The sequence below is a fragment of the Culex pipiens genome, chromosome 2 (assembly GCF_016801865.2).
Source record: "Culex pipiens pallens isolate TS chromosome 2, TS_CPP_V2, whole genome shotgun sequence".
NCBI classification, from domain to species: Eukaryota; Metazoa; Arthropoda; class Insecta; order Diptera; family Culicidae; genus Culex; species Culex pipiens.
In genome coordinates, this window is record NC_068938.1 from 199111879 (window position 1) to 199133569 (window position 21691).

The 21691-nt window shown below is 36.6% G+C and overlaps 3 protein-coding genes across 3 annotated transcripts; all 3 read right to left on the bottom strand.

Moving 5' to 3' along the window:
- Window positions 1-5947: 5947 nt before the first annotated feature.
- On the bottom strand, window positions 5948-6534 carry LOC120424466 (ATP synthase membrane subunit K, mitochondrial-like). Its single transcript, XM_039588600.2, has 3 exons — window positions 6386-6534; window positions 6239-6323; window positions 5948-6174 (listed from the first exon to the last, which is right to left on the bottom strand). Exons 2-3 carry the CDS (start codon window positions 6320-6322, stop codon window positions 6103-6105), a joined length of 156 nt encoding a protein of 51 aa, XP_039444534.1. The 5' UTR covers window position 6323; window positions 6386-6534; the 3' UTR covers window positions 5948-6102.
- Window positions 6535-14458: 7924 nt separating this feature from the next.
- Window positions 14459-17096, bottom strand: LOC120424474 (putative fatty acyl-CoA reductase CG5065). Its single transcript, XM_039588607.2, has 5 exons — window positions 16030-17096; window positions 15574-15965; window positions 14972-15514; window positions 14784-14909; window positions 14459-14719 (listed from the first exon to the last, which is right to left on the bottom strand). Exons 1-5 carry the CDS (start codon window positions 16315-16317, stop codon window positions 14494-14496), a joined length of 1575 nt encoding a protein of 524 aa, XP_039444541.1. The 5' UTR covers window positions 16318-17096; the 3' UTR covers window positions 14459-14493.
- Window positions 17097-19665: 2569 nt separating this feature from the next.
- On the bottom strand, window positions 19666-21576 carry LOC120424475 (fatty acyl-CoA reductase 1-like). The gene is made up of 5 exons (XM_039588609.2): window positions 21286-21576; window positions 20838-21229; window positions 20236-20778; window positions 20019-20144; window positions 19666-19959 (listed from the first exon to the last, which is right to left on the bottom strand). The coding sequence occupies exons 1-5, from the start codon at window positions 21490-21492 to the stop codon at window positions 19731-19733; spliced, it is 1497 nt and encodes a 498-aa protein (XP_039444543.1). The 5' UTR covers window positions 21493-21576; the 3' UTR covers window positions 19666-19730.
- Between the last annotated feature and the right edge of the window lie 115 nt (window positions 21577-21691).

Sequence of the window (21691 nt, forward strand, 5' to 3'; positions counted from 1 at the left end):
CATGCTTATTTATTTCTCGTCGCTCCATACCCTCAGTGACGTGATGGGAGCAAGGGCGTCTATGCTAAGTGTCCCTCACATGTGTTTCAGGACCAAGTTGCCTGCGGGTATGGGGATCATACATACATACATATAACAATGTCAATGAATGACTGCAATCAATAATTTTTAGTCCATTTTGGCTTTTTTTAAATATTGCAAATTGAAGTAGAATTATTTTGTACAGGTGGGAGTGCCAAAAGTTCTGCTTCTGATTGGTGTGCACAGTAGAACAAATCATGGTAATATTACATCTTTTATGACACAAACAATGTGTAATTTTACTTCTAAAAGTGTGAGTTCGAATCTCACCTGATGCACTTTTGTTTTTTGTTCAACTTCCAAATTTCAAGGCTACCGACCGGAATTTGATCCCTGAACCTTCTGCTTGTGAGACAGAAGCCGCAATAATTAAGCCAAGTGGTATTTTTGAAACCTGTTTCAATAATAGGGGAAATATACCCATTTTAAGCCTAATAAGCAGTCGTGTTTGAATGATGCTGGATAATCTGGAGTGTTCCTTGACATTTACTAAAACCAAGTACGCCAACGAGTAGAGCATCTTTTTGTGAACATTTCTATTAATTTTCACATTTACTAACAAGTTATTCAAGCATTTAAAAAAATACTTCCCAAATGTATTCTAATCAGACGAGAATGCATTGGGCCACGCCCATTTTTCTATTTTAAGCTTAGTATTTTTTTTTTCTTTCAGCGCTCTTTTGGGTCTGCTTAGTGCTGCCAATTGTGATGAAATTTTAAGCGAACACTCACGAAAAGTAGCATTTATAGAGAAAGTTTCCTGGCATCACTGGCCCACTCCAACAGGCACTGCTGCACTATGGTACATTGGGTGGCCAAGTTTCAAAAAAGTGACCTTCTCCAAATATTTTTTGGTATTTTTTTCTCGAAAGTAAACATTCTAACTAAGAAAAATCGAAATTTTCAAAGCTCTAAGTTTGTTCATTACGGAGATACGCAAGCTGAAAGTAAAAAAATGGAGTAAAAAACTAGCGTTTTTCGTAAAAAAGGCTGATTGTTTGATTTTCACATAGCTCAGCCATTTTAAATATTTTATTAGGACAATTATACATCGTTGGAAAGGTAATGAGATAAGCTTTGAAACTATTAATAGATAAAATGTTGTTTCCAAACCAAAAACTGAAGTTTTCATCGAATAACTGGAGCATTTTTTTGACAAAACTTATTTTTTTGTGTTTGTTAATCGAGTACTTTTTTTGCTAACCGATGCTAAACATGAAACTAAGATCACTTGAAAGATTTTATCATAATCTAACATTGCTGAAATTTCCAGCCTGCGATTTTTTGCGTTTTCGGAGATATGCCATTTTGAACATTTACGTTTTATCAAAATTTGCTGCATTCTACATATGCGCCCGTTTATTTCACTTGCTTTGCTACCTACTTCGTGGGCATCGTCGCTTCAAAAATCAATACCTGGTTTCAAGAAGTTCGAAATGACTTTATTGGAATTTTCTGTTGCCTACAGAGCAATTCTCTACGAAATCGGTCTTTTTTCTTCAATTTTAATTTTTGTATTTTTTAATCCGGCTGAAACTTTTTTGGTGCCTTCGGTATGCCCAAAGAAGCCATTTTGCATCATTAGTTTGTCCATATAATTTTCCATACAAATTCGGCAGCTGTCCATACAAAAATGATGTATGAAAATTCAAAAATCTGTATCTTTTGAAGGAATTTTTTGATCGATTTGGTGTCTTCGGCAAAGTTGTAGGTATGGATACGGACTACACTGGAAAAAATAATACACGGTAAAAAAAAATTTGGTGATTTTTTTATTTAACTTTTTATCACTAAAACTTGATTTACAAAAAAACACTATTTTTAATTTTTTTTATTTTTTGATATGTTTTAGAAGACATAAAATGCCAACTTTTCAGAAATTTCCAGGTTGTGCAAAAAATCACTGACCGAGTTATGAATTTTTTAATCAATACTGATTTTTTCAAAAAATCGAAATTTTGGTCGTAAAAATTTTTCAACTTCATTTTTCGATGTAAAATCAAATTTGCAATCAAAAAGTACTTTACTAAAATTTTGATAAAGTGCACCGTTTTCAAGTTATAGCCATATTTAAGTGACTTTTTTGAAAATAGTCGCAGTTTTTCATTTTTTTAAATTAGTGCACATGTTTGCCCAGTTTTGAAAAAAATATTTTTGAAAAGCTGAGAAAATTCTCTATATTTTGCTTATTTGGACTATGTTGATACGACCTTTAGTTGCTGAGATATTGCAATGCAAAGGTTTAAAAACAGGAAAATTGATGTTTTCTAAGTTTCACCCAAACAACCCACCATTTTCTATCGTCAATATCTCAGCAACTAATGGTCCGATTTTCAATGTTAATATATGAAACAATTGTGAAATTTTCCGATCTTTTCGAAAAAAATATTTTTGGAATTTTCAAATCAAGACAAACATTTTAAAAGGGCGTAATATTGAATGTTTGGCCTTTGTGAAATGTTAGTCTTGATTTGAAAATTCCAAAAATATTTTTTTCGAAGAGATCGGAAAATTTCACAAATGTTTCATATATTAACATTGAAAATCGGACCATTAGTTGCTGAGATATTGACGATAGAAAATGGTGGGTTGTTTGGGTGAAACTTAGAAAACATCAATTTTCCTGTTTTTAAACCTTTGCATTGCAATATCTCAGCAACTAAAGGTCGTATCAACAAAGTCCAAATAAGCAAAATATAGAGAATTTTCTCAGCTTTTCAAAAATATTTTTTTCAAAACTGGGCAAACATGTGCACTAATTTAAAAAAATGAAAAACTGCGACTATTTTCAAAAAAGTCACTTAAATATGGCAATAACTTGAAAACGGTGCACTTTATCAAAATTTTAGTAAAGTACTTTTTGATTGCAAATTTGATTTTACATCGAAAAATGAAGTTGAAAAATTTTTACGACCAAAATTTCGATTTTTTGAAAAAATCAGTATTGATTAAAAAATTCATAACTCGGTCAGTGATTTTTTGCACAACCTGGAAATTTCAGAAAAGTTGGCATTTTATGCCTTCTAAAACATATCAAAAAATAAAAAAAATTAAAAATAGTGTTTTTTTGTAAATCAAGTTTTAGTGATAAAAAGTTAAATAAAAAAATCACCAAATTTTTTTTACCGTGTATTATTTTTTTCCAGTGTAGTCCGTATCCATACCTACAACTTTGCCGAAGACACCAAATCGATCAAAAAATTCCTTCAAAAGATACAGATTTTTGAATTTTCATACATCATTTTTGTATGGACTGCTGCCGAATTTGTATGGAAAATTATATGGACAAACTAATGATGCAAAATGGCTTCTTTGGGCATACCGAAGGCACCAAAAAAGTTTCAGTCGGATTAAAAAATACAAAAAAAAATCGAATGACCGAAATCCTAGAGAACTGCTCTACATTTAAAATTGAGTACCGTAAACCGGGGTGACTTTGATAGGATTTCAAATTGTTTTTAGAATATTTTCCAACAGGTAACGGTTTTCTCAAGATTATTATTTTTAAAACATGTTCTGGGGTAGGCCACACTAAGTCCATGCACTATTTTGGAAAAAAAGTTTTTTCAGTAGTGTTTAGAAAAATAGTTATGTTAAAAATTCTTAGTTTTAATTCCGGGGTGACTTTGATAGTCATAGTTTTTCTTGCTAAAATCATATTTAAGATGTTCCAACTTTAATTTTACGTTAAATTTACCATCACTAAAGTAGCTGATATAGTTTGTAAGAAAAAAATCAATGTTTATGTTAAGTTAACTAAGTTTATAACCTTTTTAACAAAATACATATAAATTTTAGGTAAAATTGCTAAAAAGTCGGAATTTTGCCTGAAATTTGTTAAAACTAGTTTTGTTTATAAAATTATTGATTTATATTGCCTTTTATACTGAATTCGAAGCACGAATCACAAGTTTAAACATTTTACATGAAATTTGTTCAAATGAAAATGCCTATAAATTGAAGATTTTTTTTTAACTGTGTTTCAAAAACACATATTATTTATTATTTACAAACTTATTGAATCTTCTCCTAGTGGAAAATTGTCCAAAGAATCCGAAAATGCATTCCGTTTTCCGATTCAAAATCATGTTCATTGAGAAAATCATGACACTTTGAGCAGTTTAAAATAATGACTTTCATTAACATTTTCTTAACTATAGTTAACTAACTTTTTAAACTCTTCAAAATTTTATGAAAACTTCTTCTTGAGGAACTTTGAACACTTCTCTACCACGGTCAGTATGTTTCTGAACCATTCCTTACGTTTTTTAATTGTACTCTTCATTTTTCGAAAAAATCGCAAACCTATCAAAGTCACCCCGGCTATCAAAGTCACCCCGTTTTACGGTACCTTAGTCAAAATAAGGTATTCGTACCGAAGTTTCTCATGCGAAACTGGAGAATCTCAGTTTGATACCGAAAAAAGTATTCAGCAAAATATTGACTTAGCATGATGAATTTCTGCGATCAATCCATGAAACTGATCCACATTTAAGTTCTATGTTGTTTAGTACAAAACATCATAAAAGTACCTTTAACATATCCTGAAGCCGTCAGAGACTCTTTAATCAAATGAATTTTCATGAACAAGAACATTAGGATTAGTAAGAATATGTTTTGTATTTTATAGTTTTAATTCATAATTAATATTTTGAATGAAATTAATTTTTCTGTTATTTGATTTAACAATTAAAATTTTCGCAATTTATGCCCGTAAGGGTGGGGGCGGTGGGTCTCAAGTTATATGGCATGGACTCACAAAAAGAAACACACAGCAGTAAATAATAAATATTTGACTTAAAATGGATTTATTACGCTTAACAAAATTTTGTTTGGAGGAGAGGGGGGAGGGGGTGAAAAAAAGTGGAGGGAGGGGTTGTGTCCTTAAAGTGGGGATGCATTAGCTTATCCATAATTTAATAATATAAACTTGCAATAAAATATATACGCAATTCTTTTGCACTTGCAAATGTTTTAAAAGACTATTTATTATAAACAATATACTATTGAAAACATTAAAAGTCATAAAAATCGACGGATATCATTTCAATACCATACAATTGCCCAAATTTGTATGAAAAAACATTTAAAAAGCAAAAAAATAATTTGGCCGCCTGTTTGTATGGAGATGGCCCATAGTGTGCTGGTGGTGTTGGTGGCCACCCTTTGTTCTTTATTTGCCTTCTCGCTCGGTTTTCTTCAGCCTTCGATTAGAATGGGTCGTTAAAAGTCAAACGTCAAAAGACTTGGCGCGTTTGTTTTTTTATGGCGCTTGCTAATTATTTACATTTTTTAATAATATAGTTCACTAAATTTAAAACTTGAAGAAACCTTTATGAAAGCAACAACCAGTTGTGGTGACTTAAAGACTTAATATAAAAAAAGTTTAAAAAATACAACAAATTAAAAAACGACTGGAAAACAGAAATTAGGCAAAAGATAATGATTTGAGTTTGTAGAAAAATACTTAAATTTTAAATGAATAACAAAAATTAAACACCATAAATGCATATGAAAATACAAAAAATAAATGAAGAACCTTTGCATCTGTAATAAATTCTAAATAATTTTTGTTGATTTTCATTTCCACTTTTTTTTCATATCTCAAGCTAAATTTTCAATTTTAAATTTCATTAACTTTCATTAACATTATACTTTTCTGCACTTTTCTTAACACCTCTGAAAAAAGTTTAATATTTTGGTTCGTGTTTATTTTACCTCACGGATCCCAGCTTCCATTATGGAGGCAATTTATATTGTTTGCCGGCAAAGTTAAGGAAAAAATACCCTTAAATTTTTGTAAATGTGCAAACAAAACCAGAATCAAGTTTCTTTCAGCATAAATCAATGTACAGGAGTCAAAAAATCACATTTTTTCAATTTTTATAGCACTGTTGCATAATATATTTTCCTCACACTTTCGACCGTAACGCTAGAGCACACGAGATGATGTACATTTTTGTTGTGATATTCCTATTGCATTAATCCGAACATCACACCCAATCCGTCACATCCTCAAGTTTACTTTTTCGACGGCTTCAGCGAGAAGTACAGGATGAGCAGTCCGAGGCCGGCGTAGGTGGCCTTCGCGACCTGTAAAGAGATGAAAATTTAGTTGAATTATTCCAAGAGGAAAAGAATAACTCTCGAAGCTTACATTTGCCCGTCCCTTGATGGTTTCGCCGTTGAAGATCTTGGACAGACCCTTCAGGTTGTCTCCACCCTGTTCACCGCCGGCCATTCTGAAAGCAAACAATAAAGATTAATGCATTGAACTACTTTGCAATAAGTTGAAAGGTAGTACATTAAGAATATTTAGTTATTGACTGCCTGCAACGAGCTGAAAATCAGAAGGGTGTACGTTCTTCTGGCTAGGATGAAGGCAAAGTGTCAAGAGTTCCAGAGCGATTGCAGGTTATGTTATGTAATCATTTATGTGTTAGTGTGGAGCAGGTTTGGACCCGGCTGACGGATAAAATCCATCGCAAAGGAATCGCTTTCAAGCGGGATGTGTTCGAAAACGGTGAACGGAGGGACATCTGTTGGCAGGTTTAGCGCAAGAAACGACAATGTTTGAATTGTGCGTTAGTGGGTCTTATGCGTTACTCCTCGGTCTCTGGACGGGTTCTATATAAAAAGCGGCAAAAATCCATTTTTAAAATCAATTTTCTTAATAGGGGAAATTCTCGTATGCTTGGCAGGTTAAGCACTCGCTCCTAACTCCTTCCAATTTGCTGATTTTCACTATTTAAACAAATAATTTTGCAAAACGATAGAAACTTGCTTGCTCACTTCTCACTTCGAGTTCAGTTGAAAACGCTTTTAATTAGCTTTAGTTGATTGTCAAAACCTGCCAACATTAGAGGCACGCTGGAATTAGATGCTGTTCCCCTATGCAGTAATTTGTATTTTTTTTTCGCGAATTTTGTTTTGACGCACTTCGAGAAAACATAAAAGTTATGTATACAGTACTTGTATGGTAACTGGGCTGTTGCCCGGTTAAAAATCGCACAAACGTCAAAAAACCAAAACAAACCGAAATTAACGAGGGGTCAATGGATGCAATAATCATGTTCAATAAATAAAATAAAACTTTTTTCAAACTTTTGTTCAATTTCGAGTCACAATTAAACAAATTGGAAAAGTAAGCATTGTACATAAATTTCAGTAACTTTTATTTTAATATTTCATCAGGACCTCAGGTCCCCTCGTAATTTTTCGTTCAGCCCAGTTAGCGAGCAGCATTCGTTTACTGGGCTACGTTCTCAGCCCAATTACCGAACAATTTCTGGTACTTGAAGTTTGCATCAAACAATGTGAAGAACTGAATGAAATATTGTGATAAATAGCAGAATGTTAAAAATGGAATAAAGAAAAACAAAAAAGGATTATTTTATAGAATGAAAGTTGCACAAAATATCATCCTTAGAAAATTGCAAAAAATGTATTTGTGGAATTGTGTAGTCATCTACTTTTTCGCATATCGAATTTTCACTGTATTTTTTTATTTGTATGAAACTTTGTCTATCGGTTTCTTCATACAAATTTTAGACTTTCCATAGAAATGTGCTATGCATTTATTCGAAAATTTTTATCTTGAGAAGGGATTTTGTGGTCGATTTGGTCTCTTCGGTTAAGATGTCGGTTATGATTAGCACTTTTATCAAAAATACGGAAAAAAATACCATTTTACTACAACGAATTGATAAAATTCGTTTTACCTTTTAACATTACAAATCGAATCAATAATTTCCAAGATATCATCGATTGAATTTTTCGTAATTTAATTCTTCGCAAGAATTAAAGGTTGGACCAACAATTCCCAAAAAACGAGAGAATCCTCCCATTTTTATTTATTTTCAGAGATGGACAAAAATTACTCAATTAGAAAAAGACTATTTTCTGAAACTTTTAACCTATTTTTTTTTCAAAAAACGTGTATTTTTTAGAAATTACAATATTTAGTTCTTTTTGTTTTAAATTCAGGGGAGTATATTTTCGATACAAACTCAAGAGAGTAAATTTTCGATCAAATCACTATTGTTTAAAAAAAACATAATTTGCCACCATACCTTACCTTAAATTAAAAAAAATGTGAAAAATCAAAATATAACCCAGGCCTGCCCAACGTCCGGCCCGTGAAGCCATTTTATCCGGCCCGCGACGGCTTTTCAAAATAGTTCTATGACCGGCCCTTGAGGCTGTTCATGAAGTATTAAATAAATAAAATTATTGTTTGGATTAAAAAAATAAGCTTGAGATCAAATTTTAACATATACTAAGAACATTCTTCATGTTTGAATTTAATTCTTATAATTTTTATATTGATGTTTTTTAATTGAAAAATTGTGCAGGAAAACAAAACTATCCATTTCGTAAAATTATGAAATTTATGAAAAAACTTGGATTGTTGTCTTAAAATTTACAAAAAGAGACTAAATGTTATTTCTTTCAGTTTTAACTGTGTTTACTTCAAATTAAAGTTTTTTCCGTTTTCTTTTTTTTTTTAAATAAATAAGTAAGCAAAAATAATGTATTTTCCCAGAACAACTTTTTATTCATAAAGTTTTTTTTTTCAAAAAAAGCTTAAACAATCAAATTATTTATACTGAAAATAGATCGCTGCAAATATTTTAAAAATATTAAAAAATGTATCAAAAACTTCAAAAAATTGCAACGATCATTGAAATTTGAATGTTTTTTTTTATAAAAAAAAATATCAAGGTATTTAATTGCAATTGTTAAAAAATCTATGCAATCTTAAACAATTAAACAAACAAAAATTAAAATAAGTCAAATAAACACATTTTTGAATGTTATCTTTGTTATTTCATTATATGAATCATATTTGCAACACTAGTTCTGTTATGTATTTACTTTAAAAGAACCCAATCATAAGAAAATTGAAAAAAATGTGTTTACTTTTTCAACTTTTATCAAATATTAGTTCCGGCCCGCCACTGCTTCAGAAAAATTAGACCTGCCCGCCGGGCCAAAAGATTGGGCACCCCTGATATAACCCAATCATGCTAAAAATTATTCTAAACGCAGCTGACTGCACTTAACTTTCCATTGAAATTTTGAAGCTTAAAAAAATATTTGTTTTGTCCTCTGATTTTTTTAGCCAACTTTGAAGACAAAAACTTTAAATTAAAATTTGTACCAGCCTAAAATAATAATTAAAAAAAATTTAATATTTTTTTCTATGTATCAATTTTTACGAAAAGTTTTAGTTATAACCTACAACTTTGCCCAAGATACCAAATCGCTTAGAAAATCACTTTTCAAGGCTTTCGTGTAAAGTACTTGTTCGGTAACTGGACGTTGTTATAACAATGCAATATTATAGAGGGGTTAGTATGTAGATGCCAGAATCTATTTTAACAAATGAAATTTTCTTTTTACATTTCTTTTTAAATGAAAAATTCATGGAAATTTTCAAAGTATCAATCAATCTATGATTTTTTTTTCCTGATCGTGTACGTTTTGTACCGATGCGTGGTCCATAATTCAAAATTTGAAAAAAAGATGAATAAGTCGTAATTTGTTTTAAGATGCATAAATAAGCGTTCTACAAAGTGTAATGGATTATTTAGCATCTATTTTACAAGTCAAGTGTTTTTTAGAAAAGGTCTTATAAGCTGTTGTATTTTATATGTTTATAAAACCTTAAAAAAAAGAAAAAAAACTAGAGTTGTTTTCAATTTCAATGTCATTTTCAGTTGCCCAAATTATAGGGTAACAAGGACTTAAGTCATGAAAAGCTTTAACACCATTAAATATTCAGAAACCATACAATATTTCCTGCCTGCACATGTTATTCATCATCCATTTAAATGGAATCTGCAATTGGTTTGCTAATTAAATAATCATGCAAGTTTATGTCGCCTCCGTCATTGTGTCGTGTCGTCTTCATCGTCCTTGTCGTCTTGCTTCAAGAAACTTTCTCGGCGTAGACTCAAGAGCAATGCAGTACACGCCACAGCATTTCTGTGAAAGCACTTCTTCCCGACATTCCTTCCAGCGTGGTGGAATAGTTATTTGCACTTCTTAAGAGATCTGCGAATGTCTGCGGCTCGTTTCCGGATTTAATTCCAAAGGGAAAGGGCTCCCGATGTGGACCTTGAACTTTTAGGCAGTATATTTCATGGCAGAATAAAGGGCAAGCACTCATGTCCTCACAGTCCGGGAGTCGTCTTTTCACCCAACTGTGATGCAAATGCGAGAGTGTTAAATTCTTCACCAGCGCGAGCGTGACTGGTGGGTAATGTCTTAAGGGGAAGGAACACACCAACAAAGTTTTCCCATGCATCTTGAACTTTGTACCTAGGAACATCCGCCGCCGGGGTGAAGAGCAGGAAGACAAAATGCCATTTCGAGTAAGGTTTGTACACTCTGCTTGCTGGGCGCAGTCTTGCTGAGCGAACAAGATTGGGTTTGCACACCAGCCGAGCTGGGCGAATGTCTGTTGTGTCCTTTTTGCTTGTTTGTTGGGTCTGAAGTTGTTTAGTATGCAATGTTTCAATTAATTTCTCAATAATTGCTCTCCGAGACGGGGTCTTTGTAATTGAAAGGTTCAATTGAGTCATGAAGCTTTTTTTCTAGTATACATCCATAACAATCAAAATCAAATTATTCGCTCTACAGCATTCCCTTGGCGTTCTCGATTGCGAGATTCCTACTCGAAACTAGGTGTCCGAAGGCATACCTACATCTTAAAGATACTTTCCATCAGGGCTGTGGAGTCTGAGTCGGTGGAGTCGGGTCTTTTTGGGGACCTGGAGTCGGAGTCGGAGTCATCAAAACTAGGACAGCTGGAGTCGGAGTCGGAGCCGAAGTCGGCTAAATTTTATGAGCTGGAGTCGGAGTCGGAGACGGAGCCAGAAATTTCTGATAACCCGGAGTCGGAGTCGGAGTCGGAGTTATCTACCTGTTCAGTATTTGTTATAATGCAGGTTTCACAGAACTTCTTATATTTTTATGTTTTTTATTCAGGAGATTTATTAGATGCCATTATGTTTTTTTGAGCATTTTTATTGTGGTTGGAATGCTCTTATTGTGTTATTTCACTTTGATCACTTTATGATACCCTGTTAATCCTCTCTAACCCAGATTTGTAGTCTCATTAAAAAAAATTAAATAAATTAAAAAATAATAGACAATATTAGTTTTGTACTCAGAAATATTCATTTGAGTCTTGACTGCATCCTTTTGCCTGAACCCTTTCAATTCAAATTTGACCAAAGGTTAAGATTCAAGAAGTATCGCGCGCCTCCTTATACATAGAAAATTTTAAAATTAAAATAAATCAAAAATCTCTGGGTTCAATATTTTCTATGTCACGGATATTTGAAAAGAAGCCCTTAAGTGTCCTTTCCACAAATATTTTTTTAGGTAAATTGATTTGTGATAATATCGAGGAATTACAAGTGCAACATGGAGTTAAACTTTCTGTCAAGCTTCTGTGAAGTTTTCCATGACAGTTGGGAAAGTTTCACTTCATGTTATCGGCTCACATCTCTCTTTTTAATTTCTCGATTCTTCTTCAGCTATGGCGTGATGTCCATGTACGTCTTAAATAGAAATCAATGTAGCTTTAAAAATAGTTTCGTTTAAAATTGTTATTTAAAAAACCAAGGTGACTTTGATTGTCACTGTGCTTCTTATAAATGTCAGTCTAAAAGTGAGCAAATTAAATATATATGATATTTAAAACGATCTTTACGGCTAGGTTACTTTTAATGATGCATTACAAAAAAATGACATATAAATATTTAATAGCTTTTAATAAAATAAGTGTAAATTTGTGGTTATGTTAATGAGTCCAAATTTACTTTCAAAATTGTTCATCTAAAAATGCCTTCAAAACTGGAAATATTTTTGATACTGTCCAGACTCGATTATTATAAGCCTCGATTATCCTAAGTTCGATTTGTATGGGCTTCGGATAATCGAATCACGTTCTAAAAAAAAATATATTTGTTCTTCCATTCGAGTTCTGCGACCCCATTTTAGTAAAATTTGAATAGTAAATTGCCTATTGAATATCAAACTGCATTTTTTCAATATGTTATCACCGCCATTTTGGACGCCATCTTGAATTTAAAAATTCTAAATCACTTTAGCGTAGTTAAGTGTTCATACTTGAACCCGACAATTAAAATTAAGACCGAATAAGAATATCAGAAGTGAAATTTTTCCGAGGCCTTCGGATAATCGAGTCTGAACTGTATCTGGTTTGATAACGTATACAACTTGTAACCTACATTTTTTTCCGTTTTGTGTCGGAGTTGGTTGGAGCTGAAAGCCGGAGCCGGAGTCGGAGTCGGAGTCGGTTAAACTTAGAAAGCTGGAGTCGGATTCGCTTGAGATATGACCCGACTCCGCAGCCCTGCTTTCCATGAGCAATTCTACCTCAAATCAGGAATTTTTTGGTACGATTTCAATGAAACTTTGTAGACATGTTATCCTAAGCCTATATAAGCCATTTTTGTGTATATGGAGCCAATAGTACTCGAAAATAACATTTGAGAAGGGCGTAAGGTTTTTAAATATTTTTGTATTTTGCAATTTAACAATTACTGTATCTCGAAGCAGTTGCATCATATCAAAAAGTGGTCAAAGAAAAACTTGTAGGAAATTGGACGGGCTTTTTTTTTACCCAATCAAAAAAGCAATTATTTTTTTTTAAATTTGTTAAAATTCCGTACAAATCCGTACTATGCGAAAAATTCCGTACAAAAATTCCGGTCTGTTTAAAATCCGCGGAAAGGGTCGAAAATCCGTATGGTAAGGAAAAAATCCGTACAGTTGGTAGCCTTACTTATCACAGACTTGATTTTTCAGTCTCGAATATATTTTCACCGGAAAGCTCGTCCAATTTCCTATGAGTTGAAATTCTGTTATTTTTAATTTGCTGTATTGTTTTATGTGTTGGTTGTAGGGGACCAAAAAAGGCATCACTATGAGCGAATACTGAGTTGGTGAGTCATCATGCGAAATGAAATGAGTTTCAAGCAAAAAAAACTTATTTTTTATTCAAAATCTTTGCAATCGATAAGAACTTAACAATTTTTTGAGAAATTTGCACATTTTTTCCGTTATAAATATTGTTGGGGGGGTTTGGTCTTTCGAGCTTGGTGTGGAAAACTTCGCGTGGAGGGAGGGAAGTATGAACACAAAAAAATGACAGCATTTGGTTGAACCATTGTCAAGATATAACTTTGAAGTTCGCAGTTTCAAAAAACGGGTGCCACGATACCTCAACACTTCTTTGACCAAATCGGCTCAAAATTTTAGTGAAGACTCGTTAAACTGGTCCTGTGTGCATGACGAAGGCCGATTCCTAAAAAAATATTTTTAAAATAGATAAACATTTTTTTTGTGTTTTTGATATAAGAAATCGTAAGTTTTAGATTTTTGTAGTTTTTATAAAAATATATTTTTAAAACCGGGCTTCGTCATGCACACGGGATATATCTTCAGAGTCTTCACCCCAAATTTCAACCAATTCGGTCCATCGCATCTCGAGATATCGTGGCACCCGGAAATCGACTCGGTATTAAGAGAAATACGTTCTCAAAGTTTGACAGTCCGCTTTGCGCATGGCAAAATATTGAACTTAAATCGTCCCTTACTTGAAAATCAGCTTATTAGTAGATTTAATTAATTTCCTGCAATATGGATTACGGAACGTTATTCAATCAATATTTAATCCTCAATCCCGATCCTCAAACATATTTTCCTTCCTCCAGCTGAACCAGATATCAGAGTTAAAATTTTATTTGCTTTATTGATTCTTTTCCAAAGGAATATGCACGCTGATTTGACTGCTTGAAGTTAGTTAGAAAATAGCTGTTACAATACGATGGAAAATACTACTTTAATAATTCACAGTAAAAGAAGAAAAAAAAGGAAAAAAAAACAAAAAAAAAACAAATCGCTTTTTACATTCGAATGGTAAATGGCACACCGCTTCAGACAATACTGCCATTCTTCCATTACTTTAACCACAAAGAAAACAACCCCCAGGCAGCAGATGCAGATTATCAGGAAAGACCGAATGCAGAACGAGATACCTACAACTAGGTGCGGAGAATCAATCTGTGTATAGATGTGTAGGAAGCACGCCAAAAAGTAACAATGAACCGCTCCGTCAAGGTTAAGGTCTCTGTGGCGACTCGTTCCGTTACAGCTTCACGTGTTCAAGCGGTGCAACAGAGCGAGTGAGGGGAATTATGTGGTGAGCATGCGCTCGGTGGACCTCGGTTGTATGCTAGTTGGAGGAATATTTGAGTGGAGACACAGGTGTCGATCCAGACCTTGACCGTGGTGTGACGGTCGGGATTTCGAAGGATGAAGTAACGATTTGCTTGGTCATTGATTGAAAAACGTACTGCGAGTCTTTTTTTTTCAAGCAAAATACGGAACGTAAACCGTTTTGTAAAGTATGTAAGCTAGCAAGGCGAAAAACAGTCCCTTTGCTATCTTGTTGATCATCAGCAAACGTTTCAGCTTCTCCTTTGCGGCCGGTATCGTATCGTCGGACTCGCGCATCAGGTAACGGCGACCCCCAAGGATGCAGCGCCGGTAGTACTCCTGCATCCCAAGGCACATGTATGCGATGCTGAAGGTTTCACTGGGAAGTTTGGGGGATTTCTTGTTATGAACAGGACTTGATTGAGAGATTGGGGATATGTTACCGGTCAGATTCTAAGAGATCGTGGGCAAGATTTCGGAAGTTGTCCGTTTTGAAGACCCACTCATTGTCGGTGAAGTATTTCAGTGACATCTGTGCATCGAAGACCTTGCGTTGTAGTTTGAGTAAGCTGCAATGTATAAGGGAGGATTAGTATGAGTTGAACTAGTTGTGATCAAGAAATTGACTTACAATGGCTTTTTTCCGCGCGCTTTCAATGCCATGTCAAGGAACATCGAAGGTACCACCTGGTACAGGAAGAACAGCAGGTAGTACACGTACTTGCACGGAGCGTGAGTTCCACCGGGAGCCCACAGGACCTGGGACATCGGGTGCTTGTAGTACACGTACCGCGCATCGTAGATCAGGAAGTTGTAGTCCGCTGTCTTGTGCACTTCCGCGGCACTGTTGATCACCGTAAGCTGCCCTGGTCCTTCGTTGGCCTTCTTCCAGGCCGCGATGATCATGGCTTTGATGCTCACGTCCGCTGGGATGCAGTTGATTCGGTTGTTCAGGTTGACGTAGCCGGTTCGCATCAGTCCAATGCCCATTCCAACGAGCAGTCCAACGGGACCGTTGAAGTTATCGATCCATCCGTGGACAGGTTCCTCCTCGGTGTTGGTAACAACCGACGGTCGAAAGACGACGATCGGCAGTTCCTTGTGATAATCGTTGCAGATCTGCTCGGCAAGTCCCTTGGTGAAGGTGTACGTATTTGGGGCGAATCCGGTTAACCTATGAAGAAAATTGTATGCAAAGCCGGACACTTGACGAACTCTCGCGCACTTACTCACTTCTGGGACATGGTCTGGAATACCTCCGAATCGACGTTCTCCGCCATCTCGATCGCCTTTCGCCAGTCCATCTTGGCCGGATAGATCCGTTCCTCGATCTCGAATATCTCCGGATTGCTGTAGGTCGTAGAGATATGTACCACTGCTTTCAGGCTCTTCAACGTCGTGGCCCAATGAATCACCTCACGCGTTCCACGGGTATTCAACAGGATCGCTTTCTCCAGTGGATCATCAAAGCGGACGCTTGCCGCAGCATGAAACACAAACTGAACATTCTCCATTCTCTTCAAACTTTCTTCGTCCAGTCCCAGCTTCAGCTCCGAACAATCCCCACAGATCGGCACGATCTTCTGGATATTTTCCGGATGCATCTCGCGCACCTTGTCAAACAACTGCAACAATCAAACCTTATATTACACAAACGAGATCACCACCACAAAACCCTCAACTTCCTACCGGAACCTTCACCAGCTCAGCGATCCGCTCTTCCGGGGACTTGCCCCGGCGGGGTCGTACCAGCACAAACACCTGGCCAACATCCGGGCACGATCGGATCAACTTCTCGATCAGCACCTTCCCCATGAAGCCGGAACCTCCCGTGATGAACACATCCGCCCCGGCAAACGTTTCCGGGATACCCTTCAACGGAACCGAACTCATGATCGCACTCTTCGTTCGCACTTTCACCCAACCAACAGAACACTGAACCCCACACTGAGTTCTAACGGCGTAATCAACCAACATTTATAACCTTATCGAACACTCGAAAACCCCTCAATCGTCGCGATCGGCTCGTACCAAAATCCGATTCCCGTACAGCAACCGTATCGATGCTAATGAGTAATTCATGAGCGATTCATTTCGACCATTTCTTCAATTGGGAACGACGTAAGCTACCTGCCGATTCGGCGACGATCGTCTTCCTAGACTCGTGCATTCTACAAAACAACCAACTGAACATTTCGGAACTTACGCCAACACAGCTGGGAACCCCCCCTTTCCGGGGGGAGGTCATGGCTTCGATTCATGCCGGACTGGACTGGTCGGTCGGAGTAGTTTCGACAGACTTAATTTTGTCACCTTTGATCTGCGCACGTGGTGAAATTCAGTTCGGCGGCCGTCGCCTTGCGTTTGACGAGTCGAGCAGCCAATCAGAGTTGCACAAATGAACGGCAAATACTGGACAAGAAAGGCGTGTTGCCCTGGATTACCCCATAGTCATCGTGGAAATTGATTAACCCTGGCAGGCCTGGATAGGCGCATAGACAAATGGTCTGGGATGGGGATCCGTATAATAATAAAACGAGTACAGTGACACCTCTTTTTACGCGATGTGTTACGTTTTTCATATTTGTAGACTTCTCTGGAATGACGCAGCATTTTTGCAATGTTTTAAAAGCAAATTGTAGATTTACTACAGATCTACAAAACACTATTTGAAGCTTGCAATAATATTTTATGGTTGAAGAGAAATCTACGAAATAAAAAGCGTAACGCCACTGCGTAAAAAGAGGATTCTCTGTATCCTGTAGATTGCCCCCAATTGAAAATGTGGTTATTATGAATAAATCGATGAATTTACACTCCCCCCCCCCTCCTAAGGTGTCCACGTTGTTTATGGATGGCCCCAATTAACAGTTTGCAAATTTAATTTATGTTGATTCTATTGAAAATTTATCAACAAAAATTATTAACGTTAATAATTTTTGCTGATAAATTTTTAATATAATCAACATAAATTATTGGTTTAATTAGTCAAAAGTAGTAACATTGGACAGTGGTCCAGATCGCAAAATTAAGTGGAAAATGGATTTCCCGAAAAATGGTGAAGTTTTGAACTTTGGTGTCTTTAGAAGAGTTGTTGTAAATGGAAAGGGCAACTTTTGGGTTGGTTGAAAATTAGAGTCGTTTACGATTAGGGTGATTTTGAAATTCTGACTTTACAGGAATATTTTTGGGATTTTTTTGTCGGCTTGCCAATTCAAGCAACTTTGTCAAAGACAAAAGAAAATTATCTCGTAATCAACGCCTTCTATGACCAAATTTATAGAAAACATCTGAGCAAAGCTTCAAAAATCAGTTTTTAAAACTTGGCAATCCAGGGTTAAGTTTTAGAGAAAAGTGGAATTCGGAGCTTTTTCAGAGCTCTAAAAAACGAACATTATTATTTGTTAACATGTCAATTTGGACTTAAGGGTTAAAAGATACAACCATTTTAAGGTAAAAAAGATGCAATTTTAAAACTTAAATATCTCGAAAAGGCGCCAGCTAAATTTGAAGCACCAGGTTGCATTTGAAAGAGGAGATCCAGGAATGTTTTTCTTTAAACTCGAGATATCTTCATTTGAAAAAGTATAATTTTCAAGGGAAAACCATATGGGACCACCCTAACGAGATTCGAAAATTGTCCAAATATATGTTTTTCTATGTAATTTTGCCCGCTGAATCTGAATCTGCCCTCAGAATTGAGTATCGTAAATCGAAAAAGTATCGAAAAATTGATTTTTGGTCATATTATGGCTTTTCATGTAAAATTATCATTTAAACCCAAATTATGACCAAAAATAATGTTCGTTTTTTAGAGCTCTGAAAGTGCTCTAAATTTCACATTTCTCTAAAACTTAACCCTGAATTGCCACGTTCAACAAACTGATTTTTGAAGCTTTGCTCAGATGTTTTCTATATATTTGGTCATAGAAGGACTACGAAATAAAATTTTGGTGTCTTCGACAAAGTTGCTTGAATTGGCAAGCCCAACAACTTTTTAGAAGACAAAAAAAAACCCAAAAATATTCCTGTAAAGTTAGATTTTTAAAATCACTCTAATCGTAAAACACTCTCATTTTCAACCAAACCAAAAGTTGCCCCTTTCCATTTGCAGCAACTCTTCTGAAGACACCAAACTTGATCATTTTTCGGAAAATCCACTTTCCACTTAATTTTGCGATCTGGACCACTGTGCATTTAAAAACTTTTAGTCGATTTGAAATGCGTAAAGAAGCATTATACAATTGTGGGTGCTGCATGAGAGTTTTAAGGACCCGGAGTTGGAGTTGACAAATCTTAAGATGGTCGAAGTTAAGATTGTCATATTATTAATAACTATTAATGGGAATGTTTTTGAAGCGAGTTTTGAAGTCGTTGGGGTCGTGTCCAGCCAAAATCTGTCTTCATCGATTGATTTCGCTCGGATTGTTGTCACTGCTGCTTGCAAAATACTTGTTCCTTTTTCTTCCAGGCAGTATATTTGAACTAAAATAATCAGCATAACCAGAAACTCTCATTCAGTACACAGCAAAAATCCGATGGTAAAATCGCATGCAAAAGCATACAAATTACCTCCGTCAAAAAAGACACTTAACATGTACAATTTTTTTAGACAAACCCAGCAAGTAGTACTCCAGCTGTTTGTGAATGACCTGGATGTAAAATAAATTTTGCATTATTTTATGAAATTTTATGTAATGTTACACCCTGAAATATGTAGCCCATCAATATGGGAAACCTACTTGACCGAAATGTCAAGCTCATGTAACGCGTATCCTTCACATTCTTCATTGGTCTGATGGCCGAGCGGGCTAAGGCGCCAGTCCTTATTTTTGGTGCTGGGTTTGAATTTTGTCAATTTTTTTTTGTGTTTACAAAAATTTTACATGCAGTGTATCCCCGCCCGTGTGGATCAATCGGACCGCACACTGGACTCACAATCCAGAGGTTGCCGGTTCGAATCCCGCGGCGGGCGCTCTAAAATTCTTTGTGTAAATATGGGTATTCGGCGCCGTCGCTCCGTGCCATACTCTCATACACTTAGGAGCCCAGGGCGGCGAAGTCCTTGTAGACAAAAGGAAGACACTAGTAGTTGGTACTAGCAATAGTGGCCGACAGCTATAAAGTCAACTTCGTTTTTTTTCGTGTAATATTAAGTGTCTTTTTTGACAAAGGTGATGTGCATGCTTTTGCATGCGATTTTGCCATCGGATTTTTTGCCGTGTGTAATGATAAAAGTGAAATTTTTTTTTCAACTTTACACCAAGTCGATTGGAGAAAACTTTTTGAAGATACATATTTTCGAATAATCGACCAGTCCGCAAAATTGTTATGTATGAAAAAACTAATGATGGAAAATTGCTATTTTGGTATTTCCAGAACTCCACAGTTTATTCCAATGCGGTCCAAAGTAATACCTTCTGGTACAGTACATACATAACAAAACCAAAGAAAGCGGCCTGCGCCGTCCTGTAAATTATCACCAATCGGTTCATGTTTTTAATAGCACTCGGAATCGTACTGTCCGGCTCCTTCATCAGGTACCGCCGGGCTCCAAGGATGCAATCTTCGAAATAGTCGTACGTCCCCTTGCGCAGGTAGCTGATGTTAAACGTTTCACTAAACATGCAAATTCTTATATGATTTTCAATAAATGGTTGTCTATGGGGTATGATTACCGATCGGTTTCGTTCAAATCATTCGCCAGGCTCCGAAAGTTGTCCGTTTTGAATTCCCACTCGTTGTCCGTAAAGTGTTTTAGGGAGATTTGCGCGTTGAAGATCTTCCTCTGGAGTTTCAGGAGGCTGTTGAAGTGGGAAAGGTGTTGAGAATAAAAGTTATTAAATGCATGGTTGAGTCCGTAATGTGATCGTGATTCGAAAGTCTAATGCTCACAAGGGTTTTCGTCCACTTAATTTCAGTGCCAGATCAGCACACGCGGATGGTAAGAGCTGATAAAGGAAGAAGAGCAGATAGTAAGAATATGTATCAAACGCGTTGTGTCCTCCCGGTGCGCAAAACACTTGGGATACCGGCATTCTCATGTAGATGTCATGTCCCTCCGTGGTCAGGAAAGAATAATCAGCAGTCTTGTGCTTTTCCGCCGCGCTGTTGTAGATCGTCAGGGTACCTTCAGGCTCATAGGTTCTCTTCCAGGCAGCTATCATGATGGCGTTGATACTTACGTCCACCGGAATACAGTTGATCTTATTTTCCAGGTTTAGTTTACCCGTTCTCAGTACACCTGTTCCACAGCCCATCAACAGCCCTACCGGGCCGTTGAAGTTGTCGATCCACCCGGGAAACGGTTCCGCTTCAGATCCGGTCACAACCGAAGGTCGAAAGATGACCAACGGTAGTTCCTGGTGATAATCGTTGCAGATATGCTCTGCCAATCCCTTGGTAAAGGTGTACGTATTTGGGGCAAATCCGGATAACCTAAGTGGTAATTCCAAATCAGTGTTGGAACGTATCGCCGAAAAAACTCAGGTACTCACTTTGGAGATAATGTTTCCAGCATTTCAGGATCCAACGTTTCGGCCAGCTCGATCGCCTTTCGCCAGTCCATCTTGGCCGGATAGATTCGTTCCTCGACATCGAATATCTCCGGATTGCTGTAGGTCGTCGAGATGTGCACCATGGCCTTCAAGTTCTTCAGCGTCTTAGCCCAGAGAATCACTTCACGGGTTCCCCGGGTATTCAACAGGATCGCTTTCTCCAGCGGATCGTCAAAGCGGACGCTTGCCGCGGCATGAAACACAAACTGAACATTCTCCATTCTCTTCAAACTTTCTTCGTCCAGTCCCAGCTTCAGCTCCGAACAATCCCCACTGATCGGCACGATCTTCCGAATATCATTAGGACAAGTTGCACGAATCACATCGAAGAGCTACAAACAATTCTGAACTGTATAAATCCAACGTTTCCACAAACTTCAAATCCTACCGGCACCTGCACCAACTCCTGGAGACGTTCGTCCGGAGTTCTGCCCCGGCGAGGTCGCAACAGCACAAACACCCGCCCAATATCCGGACACGATCGGATCAACTTCTCGATCAGCACCTTGCCCATGAAGCCGGAACCCCCCGTGATGAACACATCCGCCCCGGCAAACGTTTCCGGAATGTTCTTGATAGGGATCGTCGAACTCATCTCTCCTAGAACCTAGAATAACTACCTCACAAAACGCGTGCACTTGCTGCCCAGAACGTAACCGACTCAATGTGAACCTGTCCGGGCGAATGCAATTGTTATAAAGCTATTGCAAATTGGTGATTGCAGCAACAGGTTTGCGATTAGCATTCCTATTTACTGGCTACAGGGACGGAGGACACTCACAATTGGACTAACG